The 24,978-nt window shown below is 42.2% G+C and overlaps 2 protein-coding genes across 7 annotated transcripts in view; one reads left to right on the top strand and one right to left on the bottom strand.

The window, feature by feature from the left end:
• LOC125453822 (uncharacterized protein C21orf58) overlaps positions 1-4,451 on the bottom strand; it is an 89,527-nt gene extending 85,076 nt beyond the window's left edge. For all 5 annotated transcript variants that reach the window (XM_059647021.1, XM_059647020.1, XM_059647017.1 and 2 more), the window contains exon 1: positions 4,221-4,451. In XM_059647021.1, the coding sequence (XP_059503004.1) occupies positions 4,221-4,286 (66 nt within the window). In that variant the 5' untranslated portion in view covers positions 4,287-4,451. The remainder of the gene's footprint in view (positions 1-4,220) is intronic.
• LOC125453821 (caspase-8-like) overlaps positions 4,332-24,978 on the top strand; it is a 62,392-nt gene continuing 41,745 nt past the window's right edge. The window contains exons 1-2 of one of the 2 annotated variants that reach the window (XM_048533808.2): positions 4,332-4,382; positions 22,620-22,931. In XM_048533808.2, coding sequence (XP_048389765.2) covers positions 4,333-4,382; positions 22,620-22,931 — 362 coding nt within the window. In that variant the 5' untranslated portion in view covers position 4,332. Of the gene's footprint in view, positions 4,383-14,043; positions 14,267-22,619; positions 22,932-24,978 lie in introns of those variants that run through there. The other variant, XM_048533809.2, reaches the window with a different exon arrangement.

Here is a 24,978-nt window from a genome sequence, read left to right on the forward strand (position 1 = left end):
CTTGGAGGCGGCCGGAGTTGGATCACAAGAATTATCCCAAAAATGCAGGGTTCATCATATGAGGAGATGTTCAGGACTCTGGGTTTCTACTGAATGAAGTTTAGGAAGATGAGGGAGGATCTCTTTGAAAATTACAAGATACTGAGTGATCTGGTTAAAGTGGTTGCGGAGAAGATGTTTCCTCCAGTGGGAGAGACTATGATCTGAGGGCTCAGCCTTAGAGTAAAGGGACGACCTTTAGAACTGAAACAGGGAGGAATTTCTTCAGTCACAGGGGGTGAATCTGTAGAACTTATTGCCACAGAATGCTGTGGAAGCCAAATCATTCAGTGTCTTTAGGCAGTTATATATAGATTCTTGATTTGTAAGATGGTCAAGGGTTACTGAGAGAAGGCAGGAGAATGGGGTTCAGAAACATATCAAACATGATTGAATGGCAGAGCAAACTCGATGTGCCGAATATCTTAATTATGCTTCTATGTCTCATGGTCTAAATGGTTATGATATAGAAGCAATTGCGGAGACATGACTGCAGGTTTACCAAGAATATCAACTGAACATTCAGGAGTATTCATTATTTAGAAATGACAGAGGGAAGAAAGGAAAGGACATGGGATTACATTGTTAGTAAAGAAGGAAATTACTTCATCAGAGGCTGCACTGAGGATGTTACCAAGCACGGTTATGAAACGTCTGCAGAACTACAAACCAGCTCGGTGAGCCAACCAACTTCAACACCCACAACCCAAGCTACAGATCTACTCTAAAACCTTATAGGAAATTATTGCATTAGTGAGGAAAATCATTACTTGGAATTTATGTAGATAGGGTATAAGAAACACTAAAGGGCAGAAATTTTTGTTGGGGTTTATCTGGAGGCCCTCAAACAGTAGTGAAGATGTAAGGGAAGACAGTAAACAAGAAATCAGAGATGCATGCAATTGTATTGTACAGGAGCATTTCCTGAAGTGTCTATGTTATAATTTTTTAGACCTATACATTGAAGAACCAACCAGCAAACAGGCCATTCTTGACTGGCTACTGTGCAGTGAGAAAGGATTTATGAACAATCTTGTTGTGTGGCTCACTTGGCAGGGAGTAACCAGAATATGATAGAATTCTTCATTAAGATGGAGACTGTAGTATTCAAATCCAAAGCTAGAGTCCTGAAGCTAAATCGCAGGAACCACAAGGTATGTGGCACAAATTGGCACAGGTGGACTGAAGAACCTTATGAAAGGGACTGACAGTGGATAAGCAATGGTTCGTATTTAAAGAATATGTATATGAATTATTCATTTCTGTCAGTGCAAAGGTAAAAGAACAAAGTTGGCTCAACCATAGATTACAAAAGGAATTAGGAAGAGCGCCAGAGACAAACTGGTTACTAACATTGAAAGATGCACAAAGGCACCCAGGTACATTTGTACATCTGCACCTCCCTTCCACTCAACTAGGAAGGCAAAATGGTATATTAACCTTCATTGCAAAAGGATTTGAGTTCAGGAGTAGGGATGTCTTACCGCAGTTATACAGGGCCTGAATAACAACTGCATCTGGAGTACTGCATGCAGTTTTGATCTCCCTCAATAAAACAGGATATACTTGCCAAAGAGACAGAGGTTCACTAGGCCAAGGCTGGGATAGCAGGGTGTCCTATGTAGAGACAGTAGTTCGCTTAGGCCTATATTCGTTAGAGTTTAGAAGGACAAGAGGGGATCTGATTAAAACATATAAAATTCTAACAGGGATAGACACAATAGATGCAGAGAGGATGTTTCCTCTGGTTGGAAAGTCTGGAACCAGGGGACACAGTCTCAGGATAAGGAGCAGGCCATTTAGGATGGAGATGAGGAAATATTTTGTCACTCAAAGTATAATGAACCTGTGGAATTCTTTACCACAGAAGGCTTATTATATAAAAAAATTAGCTATTAAAGTCATTAATGGGTACAGAGAGAAAGCAGGAATATGACATTGAAATAGAGGATCAGCCATTATTAGACTGAAACGAGCAGATTCAAAGGATCGAATGGCCTATTCTTTCTTCTACTTACTGTGGAAAAATTATTCTCAAATCTGCATTCTATATACAAGGTCTAGTATTAGTGGATAGGGAGGGTTCATTGTTACTTAGAGCAATATGAAGCATTTCCCAATTCATTTACATGATCTGGGCATCACTGATGAGGCTAATGTTTATTGCCCATCCCTAAATAGCTGAGATGGCAGTGGTGACTTGATCGACTACTGCCCAAGTGGGTACACCAGAGTGCTCTCAGGGAGGGTGTTTAACCCGGTAATAATGAAAGAGTCAGGACAAGCTGTTACAGAAAGGAATAGGGAGACAGTGGTGTTTCCATGCATCAGACGACCTCATTCTCTTCGGTGATAAAGATCATGAGTTTAGAAGGTGTTGTTGAGTAGGCTGCGATGAGTCATTACAGTGCGTCTTGTAGATGCTTGCTTCAGTCTTTGGAGGAAAATAAGTCAATGTATAAGGTGCTGAATGGGATGCTAATCATGCAGGCTGCTTTGTCCTGGATGAAGTCAAGCTGCCACAGTGTTGTTGGAGAGGTACACTCCAGGCAAATGAGAAGTATTCCATCACACTCCCTACTGGTGCCTTGTAGATGGTAGACAGGCTCTGGGGAGTCAAGTGATCAGTTACTTATTGAAGAGGTCATGTCTAACAATTTGTTAGAATTTTTTGAAAATGTAATCAAGTGTGCGGATGAGGGGAGCTCACTTCATGTGGTTTATACAGATTTTAGCAAAGCTTTTCACAAGGTCCCACATGGGAAACTGATTGAGAAGGTTAAAGTACATGGAATTCAGGAAGCTTGGCGAGATGGTTCAGAAACTGGCTTTGCAATAGGACACAAAGGGTAGTGGTAGGAGGCTGTTTGAGTGACTGGAGGCCGGTGTCCACCAATGTCTCACAGGGATCAGTTTTGGAACCCTTATTGTTTGCTATATATATCAATGATAGAGATGAAAATGCGCGGGGAATGTTAAGCAAATTTGCAGATGATTGGTAGAGTCGTTAATAGCCAAGATGATGGTGTAGGTTCCAGGAAGATATAGCTGGGCTGGACAGATGGGCAGACCAGTGGCAGATGATATTTAATCCCAATAAGTGTTAGCACCTTGGAAGGAGAGAAAAGATGAGGGAGTATTCAATGTATGGCAGGACACTGGATTCTGGGTAGATTACAGCAACAGAGGGATCTTGGGTAATTATTCACAGACCTCAGAAGTCAGTTGAGCACATGAATAAGACAGTTAAGAAAGCATATGGGTACGGTCATAGCATAGAATATAAGAGGAAAGAAGTAATATTGGAGTTGTACAGAGCATTGGTCAGGCTACAGCTGAAGAACTGTATGCAGTTCTGGTCACTTCACTACAGGAAGGATGTGCTAGCTAAGGGGTATAGAGGATGTTTACCAGAATGTTGCTTGGAATGGAGAAATTAAGCTATGAATCGAGACTAGGCAGGCTTGGATTGTTTTCTTTAGAATAGAGGGGACTGAGGGGGTCATGACTGAGGCGTATATGATTATGAGGTGTACCGACAGGTGAATAGTGAGCAGCTGTTCTCCTTGGTTGAAGGGTCACTCGCGAGAGGGCATTGTTTTAAGATAAGGGGCAGGAGATTCAGTGGGGATTTGGGAAAAACGTTTTTCACACGGCAGGTGAACTTTTTCGCTCAGTGGATGATGGGAATCTGAAATGCATTGCCTGGGAACCTTCAAAAAACATTTGGATGAATCCTTCAAATACCATAATAATCAAGGACATAAATAGTGCAGGATAAATGCACGAAATTGGGATTAGCACACCTTTCGTGGTAGTTATTGTCGATTCAATGGGCCGAAGTGTTTTTTCTGGAGTGTATGAATCTATAATTTGAGGTTAGTGCTGGGCAAGTGCTATTTCAGGGAACTATCAATTCTCTTTCCATCACTTTGCTGACGATGGAAACTGATACGGCGGTAACTGACCAGGTTGGCTTTCTCCTGCTTTGTGTGAACAGGCAGATGTGGACAATTTCCGAGATTCTAAGGTAGATGTCAGCGATGAAACCGTAATGCAACGGGGTGGGAGCTAATCCTGCAATCTAAATTAATTCCGTAGCATAGGTAACATAAACACGTCAGGCAACAGCTCTGCGACGTGTTTACCTGCAGTATATCAATACCGCCAGGGTTGCTCACCTTTTCCAACAGTTTTAATTTCAACCTGGTCATCTGGTCCATGAAAGACGGATCTGCAGTTTCCATTTCTCATTCAGGGGCAAAGAATCGTCGATGCAACAATGGGTAGGAGATGACGGCTCCAGATTGGGAGGTAGGATTCCAGGCAAGATCTTACTACAGGTGAAAATCAGTCGCTGGCGGGCAAACATTCGCGGCAAGTAACGGCTTTTCGTTGTCTTGGCTATTCCTGGCCCGTCGATCTTGCCCCTGGTTGCTAACCTGCTTGTCCTGTAAACAAGGCGGTTGCTGCAGGTAAACATTCAGTTGTATTGTGGCCCCGCCTCACTACAACTGCTGAGGTTATACAAACTGGAGGCTGGGACTACCACCACAAAGTTTGTCCTGCCACGAAGTACATGTCCTGTTTCTTCGGAGTACTTGGAGGTGTCGTGAGCTGAAAATACCTACAGGTCAAATATTTCTACCTCTCAAATTGCAGTTCCACTCTAGCTCCCGCCAACCCCAACGTTAAACATGGTCTTTGCATGCATTTTAAGTGGTGTTTCATATGAACCATTTTCAATTGCTTTTAATTGAGAATTTCAATCCTTTCACGTATAAATATATGGATTAGACGCAATTGCCTTGGGCTTGTCTCTGACTGCACTCTCAGAAGTACCATACTCTTATCCACATTTGGAACTGAAAGCTAATTGAAGAGTGCAATGCATTTAAGGGACTCCTTGTGCTACCTGCCTTTTCCTTTTTGAATGCCTGGTGTCATTCATTCCTTCTATCTCTGCCTATGCTGAACGCTTGGACTGACTACACCTAAAATCTATTATCCTCATAGCTCTTACTAATGCGCCACAGTGTCACCAGCCGTTGTTCAAGTTCCAAAACCCAGAGCTCACGCTGTTCCAACTAGAATCATAGATTCCCTACAGTGCATACAGAGGCCATTCAGCCCACTGAGTCTGCACCACTCCTCTGAAAAGTATCCCACACAACCCACCCCTCCTAATTAATCTTGCTACTGCTAAAATGTCTTGCCAGTAGCAATAAATCTTACATTTACTGATAAATTCCATGAATACTTAATATACATTATTTATTGTTATAATTTGTCTAAATATATCACTTCACACTTCACTGCATTAGGTGTACTTTGCTGTGTCTGCCTGATTCATCAGTTTGCAGGATCCTGAATTCTGCTACTATGGTAAGGATTCCATGGAGCAATAACTGATTTCTGACAGCTGTGACAGTCCTTTAGATCCTTGTGTTGTTTTTCTTTCAGAGGGCTTAGTCTCATGAACTGCTGTCTGAGGTCTGTTGCAAAAAAACCTGCCAAAATGTAGGGTATTTTTGAGGTGAAACACTGTCTTTTCATGAACTCCCCCACTGCTGAAATCTTGTTTCTTTAGCAATTCCACCCACCACCTCAACATATAAAACCTTATGAAAAGAGATTGAGCCATCAGAGCTCAAAAGTAGGTTGACAAAGGTAGGGTGCAGTACAAATAGGCTGAAGAAGACAGAAGCTGATAGGCGCAAATGTATAGTTGCTGCAGCAGACTGAATGAGAGATGCATCCAGCAACCAAATATTAATAACGTTTGTGGACCTACACCATTATTTGCAAAGCTGAGCAGGATCTGTAGGTGTGTGCCTTTTTTTATGAAGACTGTGCCTGTACAGTGGGAGTTGGTTATGCTCTGGGAAGAAAAGCTGAAATTCTTCATGAGGAAGACAAAGCTTTGAAGGGCTTTCTAACCAAGGTTCATAGACTATGGTAGATCAACTGTCCAGCCAATTTATAAGATCTTAGTTTAATGTAACTGCCATTCAATGTACAATTTATAGTTTATAATGACTGCAATTTGCCCAGTAATTCATGTTTAACTCATATTGATTATATTTTTAGAGTATAGGGCAGTTAGCTATTTAGTGTTTGCTTTGTTTGATTATTGCATAGCAAAATTTTCTTTTATTTCTTCTATTTAAGCTGTGGTTCTCACGACCTAATTCTTTCAGTAAAGAACTGGAGATGTGGATTTCTCTTCCTAATGAAAATGTTAGTGCTCTTGACAGCGATAACAATCCTGAGTTTATGCTCTGCATGACTTTCTCCAACTTTACTTCGTCTAACTTTGTCAACACAACAAAGTTTGGAGCTGGATGAACACAGCAGGCCAAGCAGCACCTTAGGAGCACAAAAGCTGACGTTTTGGGCCTAGACCCTTCATCAGAAAAGGGGGTTGGGGAGAGGATTCTGAAATAAATAGGGAGAGAGGTGGAGGCGGACTGAAGATGGATAGAGGAGAAGATAGGTGCAAAGGAGAGTATGGGTGGGGAGGTAGGGAGGGGATAGGTCAGTCCGGGGAGTACGGACAGGTCTAGGGGGCGGGATGAGTTTAGTAGGTAGGAAATGGAGGTGCGGCTTGAGGTGTGAGGAGAGGATAGGTGAGAGGAAGAACAGGTTAGGGAGGCGGGGATGAGCTGGGATGGTTTTGGGATGCAGTTGGGGTAGGGGAGATTTTGAAACTGGTGAAATCCACATTGATACTATTGGGCTGCAGGGCTCCCAAGCGGAATATGAGTTGCTGATCCTGCAGCCTACGGGTGGCATCATTATGACACTGCAGGAGGCCCAGAATGGACATGTCGTCCAAGGAATGGGAGGGGGAATTGAAATGGTTCGTGACTGGGAGGTGCAGTTGTTTACTGTGAACCGAGCATAGTCCGCTTGGTTTCCCCAATGTAGAGGAAGCCACACCGTGTACAGCAAGCCACACCGTGTACAGCGGATGCCGTATACCACATTGGCGGATGTGCAGGTGAACATCTGCCTGATATGGAAAGTCATCTTGGGACCTGAGATGGGGGTGAGGGAGGTGGTGTGGGGACAGGTGTAGCACTTCCTGCGGTTGCAGGGGAAAGTGCCGGGTGTGGTGAGGTTGGAGGGGAGTGTGGAGCGGACAAGGGAGTCGCGGAGAGATTGGTCTGTCTGGAAGGCAGACAAGGGAAAAATGTCTTTGGTGGTGGGGTCAGATTGTAGATGGCGGATGTGTCGGAGGATGATGCATTGTATCCGGAGGTTGGTGGGGTGGTATGTGAGGACTGGGGAGATTCTCTTTGGGCAGTTATTGCGAGGGTGGGGTGTGAGGGATGAGGTGCGGGAAATGCGGGAGACACGGTCGAAGGCGTTCTCGACCACTGCCGGGGGTTGTTGCGGCCCTTGAAGAACGAGGACATCTGGGATGAGCGGGAGTGAAATGCCTCATCCTGGGACCGGATGCGGCGGAGGCGAAAGGATTGGGAATAGGGGATGGAATTTTTGCAGGAGGGTGGGTGGGAGGAGGTGTATTCTGGGTAGCTGTGGGAGTCGGTGGGCTTAAAATGGACATCACTTTGTAGGTGGTTGCCTGAACACATCCTTTTACTTCTTTCTTCATCACATATTTATGTAAGTTCCCCTTCAGTGCCCCATGCTAATTAATCTCGAGCTAATTAACCTCTTTAGGCTAGCAGATTTTCTGAAGAAGGGTCCTAACCCGAAACATCAACTTTAATGCTCCTCTGATGCTGCTTGGCCTGCTCTGCTCCTCCAGCTCCACACTGTGTTACCATATTCTAACCATGCTCTGGCGAAAGAACAGAAGGGTTTATCCTTAATTCCATATTGATTCATTAGTGACTATTTTTAACTTTATAGCCCTGAGTTTTGCATTCCCCTCCTCAATAGAAATATTTCTCAATGTCTTCCCAGTTATACCCTTTTATAGAAACATATAAAATAAAAGCAGGAGTATGCCATTCAGCCTTTTCAGCATGCATTGCCATTCAGTATGATCATGGCAGGTCATCCAACTCAGTCCCCTATACTCTTTGTCCCTATTAGTCCTATGAAATACCTCTAACTCCTTCTTGAAAACATTCAATGTTTTGGCCTCAACCACTTCTGTGACAGAGAAATCCACAAGTTGGATGAAGGATTTCTCCTTGGCTCAGTTGGAAATTATCTACCCTCTGTCCTAAACTTGTGTTCTGAACTTTTCAGTCATCAAGAACATCCTTCTAGCATTTTCCCTGTTTGGCCCTGTTAGAATTCTATGAGATCCCCTATTTATCTAAACTCCAGTGAATATTGTCCTAACTGACAGCTCTTCATACATCAGACCTGACAACCCAAGAATCAGTCTGGTAAAGCTGTGTTGTACATCCTCCAAAGCCAGAACATCCTTCCTTAGATTAAGAGATCAAAACTGCACAGCTGTGTTATCACCAATGCCCAGTACAATTGCAGCAAGACATTCCTGCTCCTGTACTCGAATCCTCTTACAATGAAGGCCAACATACCAATTACCTTCTTCACAGATAGCTGCACCTGCATGCTTACTTTCTGTGATAATAAAATGTGAGGCTGGATGAACACAGCAGGCCAAGCAGCATCTCAGGAGCACATTGTGTTCAATTCAACAGTGGCATCTTTGCATTCTCCTCAAAATTCACCCTCCTACCCAGGTTTGTATAATTTATGCTTTTAAGTCTTTTATCAGGTCATCAGTCTTCTAGATATTATATTAAAACTTTTCTGATAGACTCATTAGTTCTGTTATCAACCTTGTAAGTCTATTTTGCTGTGCCAGTGCAACTTTACCTGCAGGAAGCTTTTTATTAAGTCTGGCGTCACTTCTTAAAAATCACTTGAAGAGCAAAATAGTTTGTTCTAGAATATATTGAGAACTATTCCAACAATTGAAATGATGGCACTGTTTGTGTTTACACATACATTTCGGGAATTGAGGATAGAAAGTAGTGAGAGATGGTATTTGAGGAAACTTTGATATTTCCTTGTAAAGAATGTATTCCTGCAATAAAGTTGTGCAACAGCTGTTTTCAGCCTCATCAATCACGTGCATTATCATAAATCACAAGAAAGTCAACATATAGTTAAAAAAAGTCTAGTTTTGATGATTCATTTGTTATCAAAGTAGGTGCTGACTTCATGAGACTTTGAGAATGAGGCTATCAATGTATGAAATTTTATTCCATTGTACTAATGTCTTAAGTGTCAGATATAATAATCTTTTTTGTTTAACTTCTTAGCACAGGAATATGTGCAGTTCGTATTCTGTCTCCTTTACCCTAAGGGTGGTCTTGCCAATTGAACTTCTGCATCATTTCTACTTATGTAGCTAGATTGTGAACCCCAAATTGTTGGCATATGACTCCAGAAGGAAATGTGCAGTTGGTTGTTTTAGAACAAAAAAAATAACACAGGAACAGGCCTTTCGGCTCTCCAAGACTGTGCCGACACTTGATACCTTTCTAAACTAAAATCGTTTTGCCTCTATGTGGTTTGTGCCTTTCTATTCCCGCCCCTATAATATATCTGTCAAGATACCTCTTAAATGTTACTATTGTATTCACCTCCACAACTTCCTCTGGCAGTTGATTCCAGGCAATTACCACCCTCTGTGTAAAAAACTTGCTTTTCACATCTCCTTTAAATGTATACCCTTTTATCTTAACCCTATGTCGTCTGGTTATTGACATTTCAACCCTGAGAAAAAGATTCCGACTATCCATTCTTTCCATACCTCTCTTAATTCTGTAAACTTCTATCAGGTTGCCCCTCGTCCTTTGATGTTCACATGAAAACAAACCATGTTTATCCAATTTCTTGTCATAGCTAATAACCTCCAAACGAAGCAACATCCTGGTAAACCATTTCTGTGCCTTCTCCAAAGCCACCACTTCCTTCTGGTGGTGTAGCAACCAGAACTGTACACAAAATTCCAAATGTAGCCTAATTAAAGTTCTATACAGCTATTGCATGACCTGCCAGTCTTTATATTGATCACCCCAATTGATGAGGACAAGCATGCCATATGCCTTCTTAATCACCTTATCCACTGTATGCTTTGATCCCTCTGTATGTTGATGCTATGAAGAGTTCAACATTTACTGTACACTTCCCTCCTGCATTGGATCTTTCAAAATTCATCACCTTGCATTCATCCCAATTAAATTCCACCTAGTCTTTCTGTACCCAAGTTGCCAGCCTACCGATATCCTGCTATATCCTCTGACAATCCTCCTCATAGCTCCCTCAATCTTTGTGTTATCTGCAAACTTACTAATCAGGCCACTTACTTTCTCCTCCCAATCATTTATGAATAATACAAAGAACTGGGCTCATAGTCAAGATCTCTGAGGAACACCACTGGTCACAGATCTCCACTCAGAAAAAACACCCTTCTATCACAAGTCTCTCTTTTCAATGAATAAAACAGTTCTATATCCATCTTACCAGCCCATCATGGATCCCATGTGACTTCACCCCCTCTATCACCCTACCATAAGGAAATTGTCAGAGGCCTCGCTAAAGTCCATGGTGAAAACGTTACCAACCAACCCTCATCAATCATCTTTGTCACTTCATCAAAAATCACAACCAAGTTTGTGAGACACGAACTTCTCCGCACAAAGCGGTGCTGCCTTTTGCGAACAAGTATATATTTTTCCAAATGTGAGTAAATCCTATCCTGGAGAATCATCTCCAATAATTGCCTTACTATTGACATAAGGCTCACTGGCCTGTAGTTTCTCAGATTATTCCTGTTGCCCTCCTTAAACAATAGAACAGCGCTGGATATTTTCCAGCACTCTGGGATCTATCCTGTGACTAAACAGGACACAAAGATTTTGTATAATGCCCCAAAAATTTCCTTACCTGCTCTCCTCAGCATTCTGGGATAGATCCCATCAGGTCCTGAGTACTTGTCTGTCAATGCTTTTCAAAACACCCAAACCTTTTCATATTGATGTGTCCTAAGCTATCAACATACCCCACTGCTCTCCCCACCACCCCTCCCCCCCCCCCCACTCACTGCAAGACTCACCATCTACCAATGCAATGTATTCAATCAGGACTCACCACCTCCTTGGGTTCCATTCATAAATTCCCTCCTTTGTCCTTGAGTGGTCTTACCCTTTGTCTAGGTGCCCTCTTGCTCTTTATATATGTATAGAATGCCTTGAGATTTTCCTTAATCTGGTTTGCAAAACACATGGTCCATTTTAACCCTTCTAATTCCTTGTTTGAGTTCTTTCCGTCTATCTTTGTTTTCTACAAGGGCTTAGTCTGGTTACCATGACATTCCATGTGAGTCCCAAAAGACAGCTTTATTTTGGATTACAATGAGGCATTTAAGCATTGCTGCCTCTGAGTATAGGAGTTGGAATGTCAACTGATCAGGTAAGAATGCTTGTGAATATGTCAAGTTCCATCTCAGACATAGGACATCTGTTCTTTCTTATCCACCATCATCTCAGGAGTTTTTTTTTAATCAACCAGCAAGTTTGATGATGTGGAATGCACTGCTTGAAACAGTATTGGAAATAGAATCTAGAGTAACATTGAAAAGGGAATCATTACAAATATTTGAAAGGGGAGATTTTGTGTAATAAATGGAGCCTTGTGTGAGGTAGTTATTCAGAATAAGAATGATATTTTCGTACAGCACAAACCAAAATACAATAAGGATTCTTCTGCACTGCAGCCATTACTGCCAGCCAGAGACATATTGGAAGGATTTGTTGATTAATAATCAATGTGTTTGGCCATGGTTTGACACAACCTCCATAGCCATCAATTCCTGGAGTGGGCCCAGAGGTAAGGATCCTACCCACAGCACAACAAGGCTTTCTAGGTAGGAGATGATTGAACAGCTGTTTCAAAATGTCAGTAGAGGTATGATAGACTAAATGGCCTGTTTCTGCTGGTGTAATTCTGTAATCTCCCTGTATTATTTCTGTTTCCTTCTTCAAATGTTGCCCAGTGCAATACTATGCTGAGATCTCCATTTGGTTCCAATTGGGTAATGATGACAAGTCTCTGCTTGGTAACTACCTGTGGGAAACTGGTGAGTCTTACTTCACTCAGGCAGAGTACATTGATTTGGTAGGAGACAGGGTGGTGGTGGAGGATTATTTTTCAGACTGGAGGCCTGTGACCAGATTTTGTCATTTATATAAATGATTTGGATTTGTGTATGGGAGGAATGGTTACTAGGTTCGTAGATGACACCAAAATTGGTGTTGTAGTGGACGGTGAAGAAGATTATCTCAGTGTACAATGGGACCTTGATCAGATGGGCTGAGGGTTGACAGATAGAGTTTAATTTAAATAAATTTGAGAGTTATATTTTGGAAATGCAAATCAAGTCAGGACTTATAAACTTAATAGAAGGGTCCTGGGGAGAGTTGCCAAACAAAGAGACTTTGAAATGAAGATTCACTGTTCCTGGAAGGTGGAGTCATAGGTACTCACAGTCATGAAAAGGCATTTGGTACGCTTGCCTTTAATGGTCAGTGCTTTGAGTATAGGAGTTGGAATGTCATTTTGCAGTGGTGCAGGATATTGGTTAGGCTACTTGTGGAATACTGCATTCAATTCTGGTCTCCCTTCTACCGGAAAGATGTTGGTAAACTTGAAAGGGTTCAAAAAAGATTTACAAGAATGTTGCTGAGTTTGGAGGGTTTGAGCAATAGGGAGAGGCTGAATGGGCTGGGGCTATTTTTCCTGGCACATTGGAGGTTGAGAGGTGACCTTATCGAGGTTTATAAGATCACTAGGGGCATATAGGGTGAGTTGCCAAAATCCTATTGCTAGAATAGGGGAGTCCAAAACTAGAGGGATTAGGTTTAAGGTGAGATGAGAAAGATTTAAAAAGGACCTAAGGGGAAACATTTTCATGCAGAAAGTGGTGGGTGTATGGAATGAGCTGCCAGGGGAGGTGGTGGAGGCTGGTACAATTACAACATTTAAAAGACATCTGGATGGGTAAATGAATAAGATGGGTTAAGAGGGATATGCACATAGTGCTGGCAAGTGGGACTAGACTAATTCAGGACATCTGATCAGCATGGATGAGTTGGAGTGAAGGGTCTGATTCTGTGCTGTACAACTCTATTTACTTTAAATGATTCCTTAAAGAGATGTGGGCAATGTGCAGCGAATCCTTTTTACACTGCACATGGTACTTATCTGAAATTTGTTGCCTATGGGTCGTGGGACCAGTGACCGTCCATGACTTTAAGAGGAGGTCAATAGAAATGAACTTCCAAGGTTACAGGAATTGAGTGTGGTACAGAGTCCAATTGCAGAGACCAGTGTGGTCTCAATAGGCTGAATGTCCTCCTTTGGTCCTTTGACGACGAGGTGGGGAGAAGTATTTTTCTTTCCTCCTTTTAGTGTTCTTCAGGACCACATCCAAATGTAATTTTGTTTTGCATGTGTGCCTGCACTGGACGTTTTTGACTTCACAGCCACATTTAACCCTGTCCTCAGTTCAGTTCTGCCCCCAGGCTCATCTGGCAGTGATTAAGGGACCAGGAACCTGACTGGTTGAGATCTCTTGGACTCGGGAAGGTAACAATGTTGTGTGGTGGGCCCAGTGAGTTTTGTGATACCCATCTGTTCCAATAAGGTGTAGTGGCTGTCCTGGCTTAATAGAAAGTAACAATAACATGGGAAATGACTGCTCCTGTTCTGAACCGGTCTTGTACATCTGAAGATGAAGCTCCACACTGCCAGGCCTTTCCAAATTTTACTGTATATTTCCACTGTGCTTATAGCCTTCCCCAATACCTTGCCAGGTATCAGCGCTCCGCCACTTGCCCGGCCTAGTCCTAACAGCAGTCATTTATTGGCTTAGCCCGTAAATGTCACATCACAAGATCGCTGCTGGGCGTGATTATGCTGTGAAGAGTTTTTTTTAAAAGGTGAGCTGTGCAGGGCAAGAATCCACTCGTCGCGTAGTTGGCTGTGTGTGAATTACTGATCCGAGTTTGTGGCCTCCGTAAAAACAGAAAGAACTGCGGATGCTGTAAATCAGAAACAAAAACAGAAGTTGCTGGAAAAGCTCAGCAGTTCTGGCAGCATCTGTGAAGAGAAAATCAGAGTTAACGTTCCGGGGCTGGTGACGCTTTCTCGGAACTCAGTAGCTTGGACTCCGGGAGATAGAACCTCTGGGTGGGAATCACTGCACTAAGTAAGTCTAGTCCCTCATCTACTTTGGTAAATAATTGTTTTGAGTTTAACTTTTTCCTCTTGTAGAACCAGTTATCGAGATAGAGGGAAAGTAAAACTGAGCAATTGTTAAGTCGGGAATTTTCGAAGAACTTATGTCTGTATTTATAAACAAAAGCGATATCCACTCGATTTTAAGAGAGAAACAAAACACACCCCTCCCCTCCTGCTAGTTAAATCTGAAGCAGAAGAAAGGCTGCGGGCAGAGTTCCGCTGCTGCTCACTAAGAGCTCAGTTTTCGGCGTTCGCGCTGGTCAAGGAAGAAAAACGAACCTCTTCCTTTCCAAAGAGGACATTCCATGGTGGGACCCAGTGATACTGAGCTACTGCAGCGCTTTCCTAGTGCCCTCAGCTGTTTTTACGGGCGATGATAGCTCTGAAAGTCATTAACTTCTTACATGTAACCCAGATATTCCAAGAGGCAGAGAGTCATTTCTGTAGCGCAGTCTGGAGTTGCGGGGAGAGACCATGCGGAACTCCCAACACAGCTGACTCCATGGGAATTGCCCGGGAAGTTGAAGTTTCCGTCGGCAATTTTCCAGCGTCAGGAGCGTTCAGTCGGAGATTTCGGAAAGATCATGGTCATTAAACTTATTCGCGAACAGTCAGAAGTTTCTATAACAGCTCTGACTCCCCATTAATGATTAAACTGAAGTAAAAACAGAAAATCCGGAGAAACTCAGCAGCTGTGACAGCGTCTGAGAGAACTAGAGTTAAGTTTCCAGTCTAATTTGATTAATGAGTTTGACCTTTGTTGCAATTTCTGGCTTTGTGAGTTTTTTGAATTTGATTCACTGTTGTCACATGTGCCGAGATATAGTGAAAGGTCTTTTTTTTGCGTGTTCTACGGGCAGATTGTACCATAGAAAGTGCATCAGGGTAGCAAAATAGTGTGACGATTACAGTTTTACAGGCGCAGAGAGAGAGATCAACGTTAACATTTGAGGTCCATTCAAAGGTTTGATAAGGACAGGGTGAAACTTGTTGAATCTGTTGGTATGTGTATTCAAACTTTTATGTCTTCTGCCCGACAGAAGATGGTGGAAGGGAGTATAACCAGGGTGGGAGGGGTCTTTTTGAATTTTTTTGTTTGCTTTCCTGAGGCAGCAGGAAGTACAAATGGAATCAATGGATGGAAGGCTGGTTTGTGTGATACATTGGGCTGTGTTCACGACTCTGTAGTTTCTTTGCAGTCTTGGGAAGAGCAGTTGCCATAACATATTGTGATGCATCCACATAGGATGCTTTCTATGATGTATTTGTAAAAATTGGTAACAGTCCTTGTGGACATGCCAAATTTCCTTAGCTGCCTGAGAAAGTAACAACTTTGCTGCACTTCCTTGACTGTCACATCGACATGGATGGATCAGGACAGATTGGTGATCGCCACTCGCAAGAACTGGATGCTGTTGACCATCTCCACCTCAGCACCATTGATACAGTCAGGGGTGTGCCCTCCACTCTGTTTGCTGAAGTCAATGATTAGCTCCTTCATTTTGCTTACACTGGAACAATTGTTTCTTTACACCATGCTGCTAAGCACTCAATCTCTTTCACTTTGGGTACTCATGTTCTGACCCTTACTGTCACACTCTAGTTATGTTTACTTGTATCTTTACTCTTCACCATTGCCTTTCCTTTCTCTTTAACTTACCACATCTCCCCTATCTGCTTTGAAGCCCTTTCTACAGCCCTATTTATATGACTCAGCACAATAGTAAGCCCAGGACAGTTCAGGTGAAGCCCCACCCAACAGGACAGCTCCCTTTTTCCTCAGACCTGGTTTCTGTGGCCCTGACTTGAACTTTCTCCCATACCACTCTTTGAGCCACACAACATTCGATTCTTTGATTGTATTCACACTCCGATCAAATACAGGCTGTATGTTTCATAGAACAAGGAACAAATCTGAAGCATTTCACTGTGAATCTGAATCAATCTGAAAATAAAAACAGAAGCTGCTGGAGAAACTCAGCAGATGTGGCAGCATCAATGGGGAGAAGAACAGTGTTAATGTTTCAAGTTGGGCTTGACTTCTTCAGAACTGAAAGGAGTGGGAAAATGAATTTCTTTGAATGCCTGTGAGAGAGGGGGAAGAGGAGCAGGCATAACAGCTGGTCAGGGTGCCCAAAAGTCAAAGGTAGCGCTAATGGTGCTGGAGGAAAGTCATAGAAGTAAAATGGGTATAAATGTTAGGTGGTAATAGCAGCAAATGGGTGCAATCTGCAGAGGCCAAAAAAAGATAAAGTAGACAATTGGGGTGAGGGCATGCAACAACAATGGAGAGCAGGAATCACGCTCTGAAGTTGTGAAACTCTGCATTGAATCCAAGAGGCTGTAAAGTGATTTGATGTAAAATACCTAAATGAAACAGTGTTATTCCTTGAGCTTGTGTTGAACATTGTTAGAACACAAGAGCAGATCCAGGGCAGAGTATTAGCTTGACAGTTGTGAACACAGTCCAGTCACAGAATCATAGAATCCCTACAGTGTGGAAACAGGCCCTTCGAGCCAACAAGTCCACACTGACCCTCCAGACGACATCCCACCCAGACCCATCCCCCTATCCATTCTCTGTAACCCTGCATTTACCATGGCTAATATACCTAATCTATACATCCCTGAACACAATAGGCAATGATGGGAGGAGGTGGGTCTGGTTGGGATGCTCTTTGGAGGGTTGGTGTGGACTTGATGGGCTGAACGGCCTGCTTCCCCACTTGAGAGATTCTATGATCTTTAGCTTAGATGCCCAGTGCCTAAACCCCTAAAGTCATGCTCTGATTCTGATTCCTTTGTTATTCAGTTTAACGCAGCTCGAAGGGCCAACTGACAAAAAGCAGAGATCTGCAAATAAAATGATGAAAGAACCAAGTTTTAGCTGAGTGAAGAATGGTAAATGGAAAACATGAAGCCATGTTTTACTTTTATTCCATCCACAGAATCCTTTACACTGTCTAATGAAGAAGACTAGGCCTTGCTTCATTGTTAATTGGAACTTATAATGGAAGGAGACTATTTTAATTCCTGGTTGCCAACAAAAGTGGGCAGTTATCTGTATTAGCTCTGTCCATTTAAACAGGATTGTTTTGTTGTTGCTGCTTGTTTGACACAGTAGATTGGTTGCAGATTCCTTTGCTGTCTTGGGGTTGTGAATCATCTGTTGACCTGTTAAACAGGTATGCATGAAATCTCACTTCTAGGCACAAATTCTATAATGGGCTTTGTACCTGTGATTCCAAATATAAGCCAAATTCACATTTACCAAGTGGCTCAGTATTCATCAGGGATTAGTCATTGTGTGAGGCTAACTGGTACTTTCCCCATTGCCCTCTTCTCTTCTTTAATATGAACATGAAATTCCATTATCTCTTAAATCTAATGTTTAGACAATCCCTCGACTTCTTTGTAAAGCTGCAACACAACCAATATCAAGATGCTGAAATGACATTGTATCCCCTCTGTTTTGACTTCCTATTTTTATGTTTAACCAGGTCTTTCATCCATTTGCCCAAGTTCCTATATCTCTACTCTTATTGCACTGCTCCCTTACCCTGCCACAAACCTATCTATATCTGAATAGTCACTTGTGGTAAAATAATTTATAACTTGGTGAGACCCTAAACAGTAATGAGACAAAAGAGAATGTTAGACTCATACAGTCATACAGCACAGAAACAGACCCTTTGGTCCAACTCGTCAATATCAACCAAGTTTTCCAAATTCCTATTCATGTACTTACCCAAATATCTTTTAAATGTTGTAACTACACCTGTATTTACCACTTCCTCTGGCAGTTCATTCCACATATAATATAAATCATCTTCTGTGTGAAAAACTTGCTGTTCAGGTCCCTTTTGAATCTTTCCCCTCTCACCTTAAAAATATTCCCCCTAGTTTTGAACTCTCCTAGCCTAAGGAAACGACCTTTGCTATTCACCTTATCTATGCCCTTCATATTTACAAATCTTTATAACCTCCTAAACTCCAGTGAAAAAACATCCCAGCCTATCCTTAAAGCTCAAACCCTCCAGTCCCAGCAACATCCTGGTAAATCCTTTATTGAACCCTCTCCAATTTAATAATGTCCTTCCTATAGCAGGGCAACTGTACACAGAACTGTATACAGTATTCCAAAAGTGGCCTCACTATGTCCTGTACAATCTCAACATGCTATCCCAACTCCTATACTCAATGGTCTGAGCAATGAAGGTAAGTGTGTAACACAGCTATCAAAAAACTATGGACACAAACCCCTAGTATGTCTATTCATAACACTACCAAGGCCCTACCCTTAATTGCACAAGTCCTGCCCTTGTTGGTTTTATCAAATGCAATACCTTACACTTATCCAATTAAACTTGATCTGCCACTCCATAGCCCATTGACTCAATTGATCAAGATGCCTTCGTAATCTTAGATAAGCATCTTCACTGTTGACAATACCACCAGTTTTGGTGTCATTGCAAGCTTACTAACAATTCCTTCTAAATTCTTGTTGAAATTGTTTATATAAATGACAGACAAAAATGGACCCAGCTCCCTGCAGAACGCAGCTTGTCACAGGCCTCGAGTCCAAAACTCCATCCTCTAGCACCACCCTCTGTCTCCTACTGTCAAGCCAATTTTGTATCTAATTGGGAAGCTCTTCCTGAATTCCAAGTGATCTACATGCATAGTCCACTATGCGAAACCTTGTAGAAGGCTTTACTATTGTCTGTATAGACAATGTCTACCACTCTGCCTTTATCCATCTTCTTGGTCACCTCTTCAAAAAACACAATCAAATTTGAGTCATTATTTCCCATGCACAAAGCCATGCCGAATATTCCTAATCAGTCCTTGCCTTATCCAAACGCATTTGGATCCTGTCTCTCAGAATTCCCTCAGACAACTTACCCACCACTGATATGAGGCTTACTGGCCTGTAGTTCCCAGGCTTCTCTTTACAGCCTTTCTAAAGAAAGGCACAACATTTGCCACACTCCAGTGCTCCAGCATTTCATCCATGGCTATAGATGATACAAATATTACTGCTGGATGTCCTGCAATTTCTACCATAATTTCCCACAATGACCTGGGATACACTTCATTTGGTGCTGGAGATGTGACCACAGTTATGTTTTTTAAGACCTCCAGCACTTCCTGTTCTAGAACATAGAACAGTACAGCACAGAACAGGCCCTTCAGCCCACAATGTTGTGCCGACCATTGATCCTCATGTATGCACCCTCAAATTTCTGTGACCATATACATGTCCAGCAGTCTCTTAAATGACCCCAATGACCTTGCTTCCACAACTGCTGCTGGCAACGCATTCCATGCTCTCACAACTCTCTGCGTAAAGAACCTGCCTCTGACATCCCCTCTATACTTTCCACCAACCAGCTTAAAACTATGACCCCTCGTGCTAGCCATTTCTGCCCTGGGAAATAGTCTCTGGCTATCAACTCTATCTATGCCTCTCATTATCTTGTATACCTCAATTAGGTCCCCTCTCCTCCTCCTTTTCTCCAATGAAAAGAGACCGAGCTCAGTCAACCTCTCTTCATAAGATAAGCCCTCCAGTCCAGGCAGCATCCTGGTAAACCTCCTCTGAACCCTCTCCAAAGCATCCACATCTTTCCTATAATAGGGCGCCCAGAACTGGACGCAGTATTCCAAGTGCGGTCTAACCAAAGTTTTATAGAGCTGCAACAAGATCTCACGACTCTTAAACTCAATCCCCCTGTTAATGAAAGCCAAAACACCATATGCTTTCTTAACAACCCTGTCCACTTGGGTGGCCATTTTAAGGGATCTATGTATCTGCACACCAAGATCCCTCTGTTCCTCCACGCTGCCAAGAATCCTATCCTTAATCCTGTACTCAGCTTTCAAATTCGACCTTCCAAAATGCATCACCTCGCATTTATCCAGGTTGAACTCCATCTGCCACCTCTCAGCCCGTCTCTGCATCCTGTCAATGTCCCGCTGCAGCCTACAACAGCCCTCTACACTGTCAACGACACCTCTGACCTTTGTGTTGTCTGCAAACTTGCTGACCCATCCTTCAATCCCCTCATCCAAGTCATTAATAAAAATTACAAACAGTAGAGGCCCAAGGACAGAGCCCTGTGGAACCCCACTCACCACTGACTTCCAGGCAGAATATTTTCCTTCTACTACCACTCGCTGTCTTCTGTTGGCCAGCCAATTCTGTATCCAAGCAGCTAAGTTCCCCTGTATCCCATTCCTCCTGACCTTCTGAATGAGCCTACCATGGGGAACCTTATCAAATGCCTTACTGAAGTCCATATACACCACATCCACAGCTCGACCCTCATCAACCTTTCTAGTCACATCCTCAAAAAACTCGATAAGGTTTGTAAGGCATGACCTACCCCTCACAAAGCCGTGTTGACTGTATTTGATCAAGCCATGCTCTTCCAGATGGTCATAAATCTTATCCCTCAGAATCCTTTCTAACACCTTGCAGACGACAGACGTGAGACTTACCGGTCTATAATTGCCGGGGATTTCCCTATTTCCTTTCTTGAAGAGAGGAATTACATTTGCCTCTCTCCAGTCCTCAGGTATGACTCCAGTGGAGAGCGAGGATGCAAAGATCTTCGCAAGTGGCGAAGCAATTGCATTTCTCGCTTCCCAAAGCAGCCGAGGACAAATCTGATCCGGGCCTGGCGACTTGTCAATCTTAATGTTTGACAAAATTTTCAGCACATCAGCTTCGTCTATCTCTATCCATTCCAGCATGCACACCTGCTCTTCAAAGGTTTCATTCACTACAAAGTTCGCTTCTTTTGTAAAGACAGAAGCAAAAAAACTCATTTAGGGCTTCCCCTACCTCCTCAGGCTCCACACACAAGTTCCCTATGCTATCCCTGATCTGTTCTGTAATGTGGACTCCTTTCAAGACATCAAAGGATCAGTGCTGGGTCCACTGATGTTCATTATTTATATCAATGATTTGGATGACAGTATAGGAGACATGCTTAGTAAGTAAGTTTACAGATTACACCAAAATTGGTGGTATAGTGAACAGTGAAGAGGTTAGCTAAGAGTACAATGGGGTCTTGATCAAGTGGGCCAAGGTAGGGCAGATGGAGCTTAATGTAGATCAATGCAATTTGATAAGACAAGCCAGGACAGGACTTGCACAGTTAATGTTTGGGCCCTGGGGTGTCTTCTTTAAATTAAGAGACCGAAGGATACATGTACATTGTTGCTTGAAAGTGGTGTCACAAGAAGACAGAGTGGTGACAAAGGTGTTTGACACACTCTGCTTCATTGGTCACAACACTGAGTACAGAAGTTGGGACATTATGTTACAGCTGTACAGACTTTGGTAACACCACAGTTAGTTCTGCGTGCAGTTGTCATCTTCCTGCTATAAGAAGGATGTTATTAAACAGGAAAGGATGCAAACATGATTTACAAGGATGTTTCCAAGATTGGAAAGTTTGAGTTATAAGGAGTGGTTGGATATGCTGGAACTATTTTCCCTGGAGTGTAGGAGGCTAAGGGCTGACCTTATAGTGGTTTATAAAATCATGAGGGGCACAGATAAGTTGAATAACCAAGTTTTTCTCCCTAGGTTAGGAGAGTTGAAAGCTAGATGGCATAGTTATAAGGTTAAAGGGAAAGATTCAAAAGGGACCTGACGGGACTCTTTTTCATACATAGGGTGGTGCATAGATGGAAGGAGCTGCATGAGCAAGTGATAGAGCTGTGTTGTTGTGCAATTACAACATTTAAAAGACATTTGGATGGTACACTGATAAGAAGGGTTTCGGGAGATATGGGCCAAATGCGGGCAAATGCTATTTCAGTTTAGAAAACTTGGTCGGCGAGGACAGGCTAGACTAAAGGATCCTTTTTTCATGCTGTAGGACTCCATAACTCTGAGACAATGCAGTCTAATGCAGGGAAATGCTTTGGAGCTGAACCCTGACAAGAAACATGATCTTCAGTTGGGGTGGGAAGAAAAGCTGGAACAAGAAATTGCCACTGAAAGTGTGAAATATTGCAATGTAACGTGAAGTTAAACCACATTCCAAATTGTTAATCAGAACTGAAACTTGGTTCTGATTGCAGAAGTGAGCAATCTAATTCCATAACCAGTGTGACCTCTGAAGTGGCCTCTAAAGGAATTGAGTCATAAGAAACCATTAAATGAACACTTTGAAAAGATTCAGGACAATGTGGATTACTTAAAAATGACCCTGCATACCAGGAATTACTACTTCATTAGAATATCATTACATCTTTAGCAGAATTAAAGTTGTTACTGAACCCAAGTTTTGCTTTACTTTAAGGAGACTGGAAGAGAAGATGCAGGTTAACTCAAGCAATTCTACTGACGTACGTTTATATAAAGTAAGCATGGAATTGGATAAGGAGGAGTTGGGAGACTTGAAGTTTCTGTGCAGTGATCACTTGCAAGCAGGCAAGAGGATAGACAATGCACAGGATCTGTTTAGAGAACTGCAGCAACAAGACTTGGATATTATCCCTGAACTCCTGTATCGAATCCAGCGCTTTGACTTGCTCATCCTTCTCGGAAAACAGAGAGCAGACATGAAACAACTTTTGCAACAAGGAGGAAATTCCAAGGTCTCAAATTACAGGTTTGCTTTTGATTCTCACTAATCAAATTATTGAATAAAAACTGAAAAAAAAAACTGTGGAAGCTGTAAATCAGAAAATAAAACATAAGTTGTTGGAAAAGTTCAGCAGGTCTGGCAGCATCTGTGAAGAGAAATCAAAGTTAACGTTTCAGGTCCAGTTATTCTGAGGAAGCGTCACCGGATGCAAAATGTTAACTTTGATTTCTCTGCGGAGATGCTGCCAGACCTGCTGAACTTTTTCAACAACTTATGTTTTTGAATCAAATTATGGATTTTTGTTTTCCAAAGCTTGAGCATGTAAGATGTTATTTCGTGATTAGTATTCACTGTCTGGATGGCTGCTATTCTATTTGACAATGGAAAACTAATCATCCTCATTGTCTTTTTCACACACTTTCCAGTAATCTTTAGTTGCAAGATTGATAGATTAGCATTCATAGAGCACACATTTATAACCATAGGACATGACAAAGTGCTTCACAGCCAAAGAAAGACATCTGAAAAGTAGACACTGGTATGTGTAGAAATGTACAATTAAACATAGTCAAAAGGAGTGGTAAAATTGGCTTCCTAATTTACAGGTTTAAAGGAAAGTAAAAGTCTCTGGGTCTTGAGTTAATGTGACAAATTAATGCAGTAGAGAGGGGGTAATTGGACCTGGCATCTTCTAGCCCATCAGCTTATTTTCACGATAATAAAATGTGAGGCTGGATGAACACAGCAGGCCCAGCAGCATCTCAGGAGCACAAAAGCTGACGTTTTGGGCCTAGACCCTTCATCAGAGAGCTGCTGGGCCTGCTGTGTTCATCCAGCCTCACATTTTATTATCTTGGATTCTCCAGCATCTGCAGTTCCCATTATCACAGCTTATTTTCACATTCACTTTACCAATTTTTTTGGGCTACTTTTGCATTGCCCGTGGTAATGAGATTTTGAATTAAATGTCCCCATATACATTATTTTCAATATTACAAAATTTAGAAAACATTGAATAGATTACAGCTTTGCATTTCACACACAGCCAATTGTTGTTTCATACAACAGTATAGCACAGAAGGTGGTCATTCAGCCCAGTGGGTTTGCACTGGCTCATTCAAACAGCATGACAGCGATTCCCACTTCTAGTTGGGGTCAAATGAACATTTTATGTAGGTTTATGACTTCTTTGACTTTTGTGGTATAAATGCTTATTATCATCTTTTATTATTCTTCAATAATTTTTAAGGCGGAGGTAGATAAGCTCTGACTCCTTAGTTGAACAAGAATCTATCAGAGCTAGAGAGATAATAGGAACTGCAGTTCCTGGGGAATCTGAGATAACAATGTGTGGAGCTGGGTGAACACAGCAGGCCAAGCAGCATCTTAGGAGCAGGGAAACTGACATTTCGGGCCTAGACCCTTCATCCCGAAACGTCAGCTTTCCTGCTCCTAAGATGCTGCTTGGCCTAATCTATCAGAGGTAGTTGGGAATGTGAGGTTGAGACCAAAATCAAATTGGCCATTATCTTAGCGATTGGCAGAGCAGGCCTGAGGGGCCAAATGGCCTATCCCTGCTCCTAATTTGTATATTCATGTGTTATGCATGTATTCTGTCCTGCCATCTTCAGAAACTTATGCACAAAAGTCCTAGGTTTCTCTCTTGCAAACTCTTTAACATTGACTCATTGAGAATGTATTCTGTCTCCTTATTCTTTCAACCAAAATCTGCAATAATTTCTATTTGACATGAGTCTGCTCATTCTACCTGTCTGTTTACTACAAGACCAAATTTAAGATATTCTGCATTTTTAAATCCTGCCTTATTCTGCCATGTATAAGTTCATGAATATAAAACCAGCAGTGGTCCAAGCACTGAACCTTGGGGAAGGCTGTTGTAAACCTCCCTCCAGTCTACAAAAAAAATCACTACAGCTTTGTTTTGTATTCACGCTATAACCACACTTATCCCATGGGGTTCAATTTTGCCATCAAATCTCGTATGTGGTACTTTAACTTTTTTTGAAGTTTCAATGCATTATTGGACTATGTAAGCTGTCCTCAATAATAA

The sequence above is a fragment of the Stegostoma tigrinum genome, chromosome 7 (assembly GCF_030684315.1).
Source record: "Stegostoma tigrinum isolate sSteTig4 chromosome 7, sSteTig4.hap1, whole genome shotgun sequence".
Lineage (NCBI taxonomy): Eukaryota > Metazoa > Chordata > Chondrichthyes > Orectolobiformes > Stegostomatidae > Stegostoma > Stegostoma tigrinum.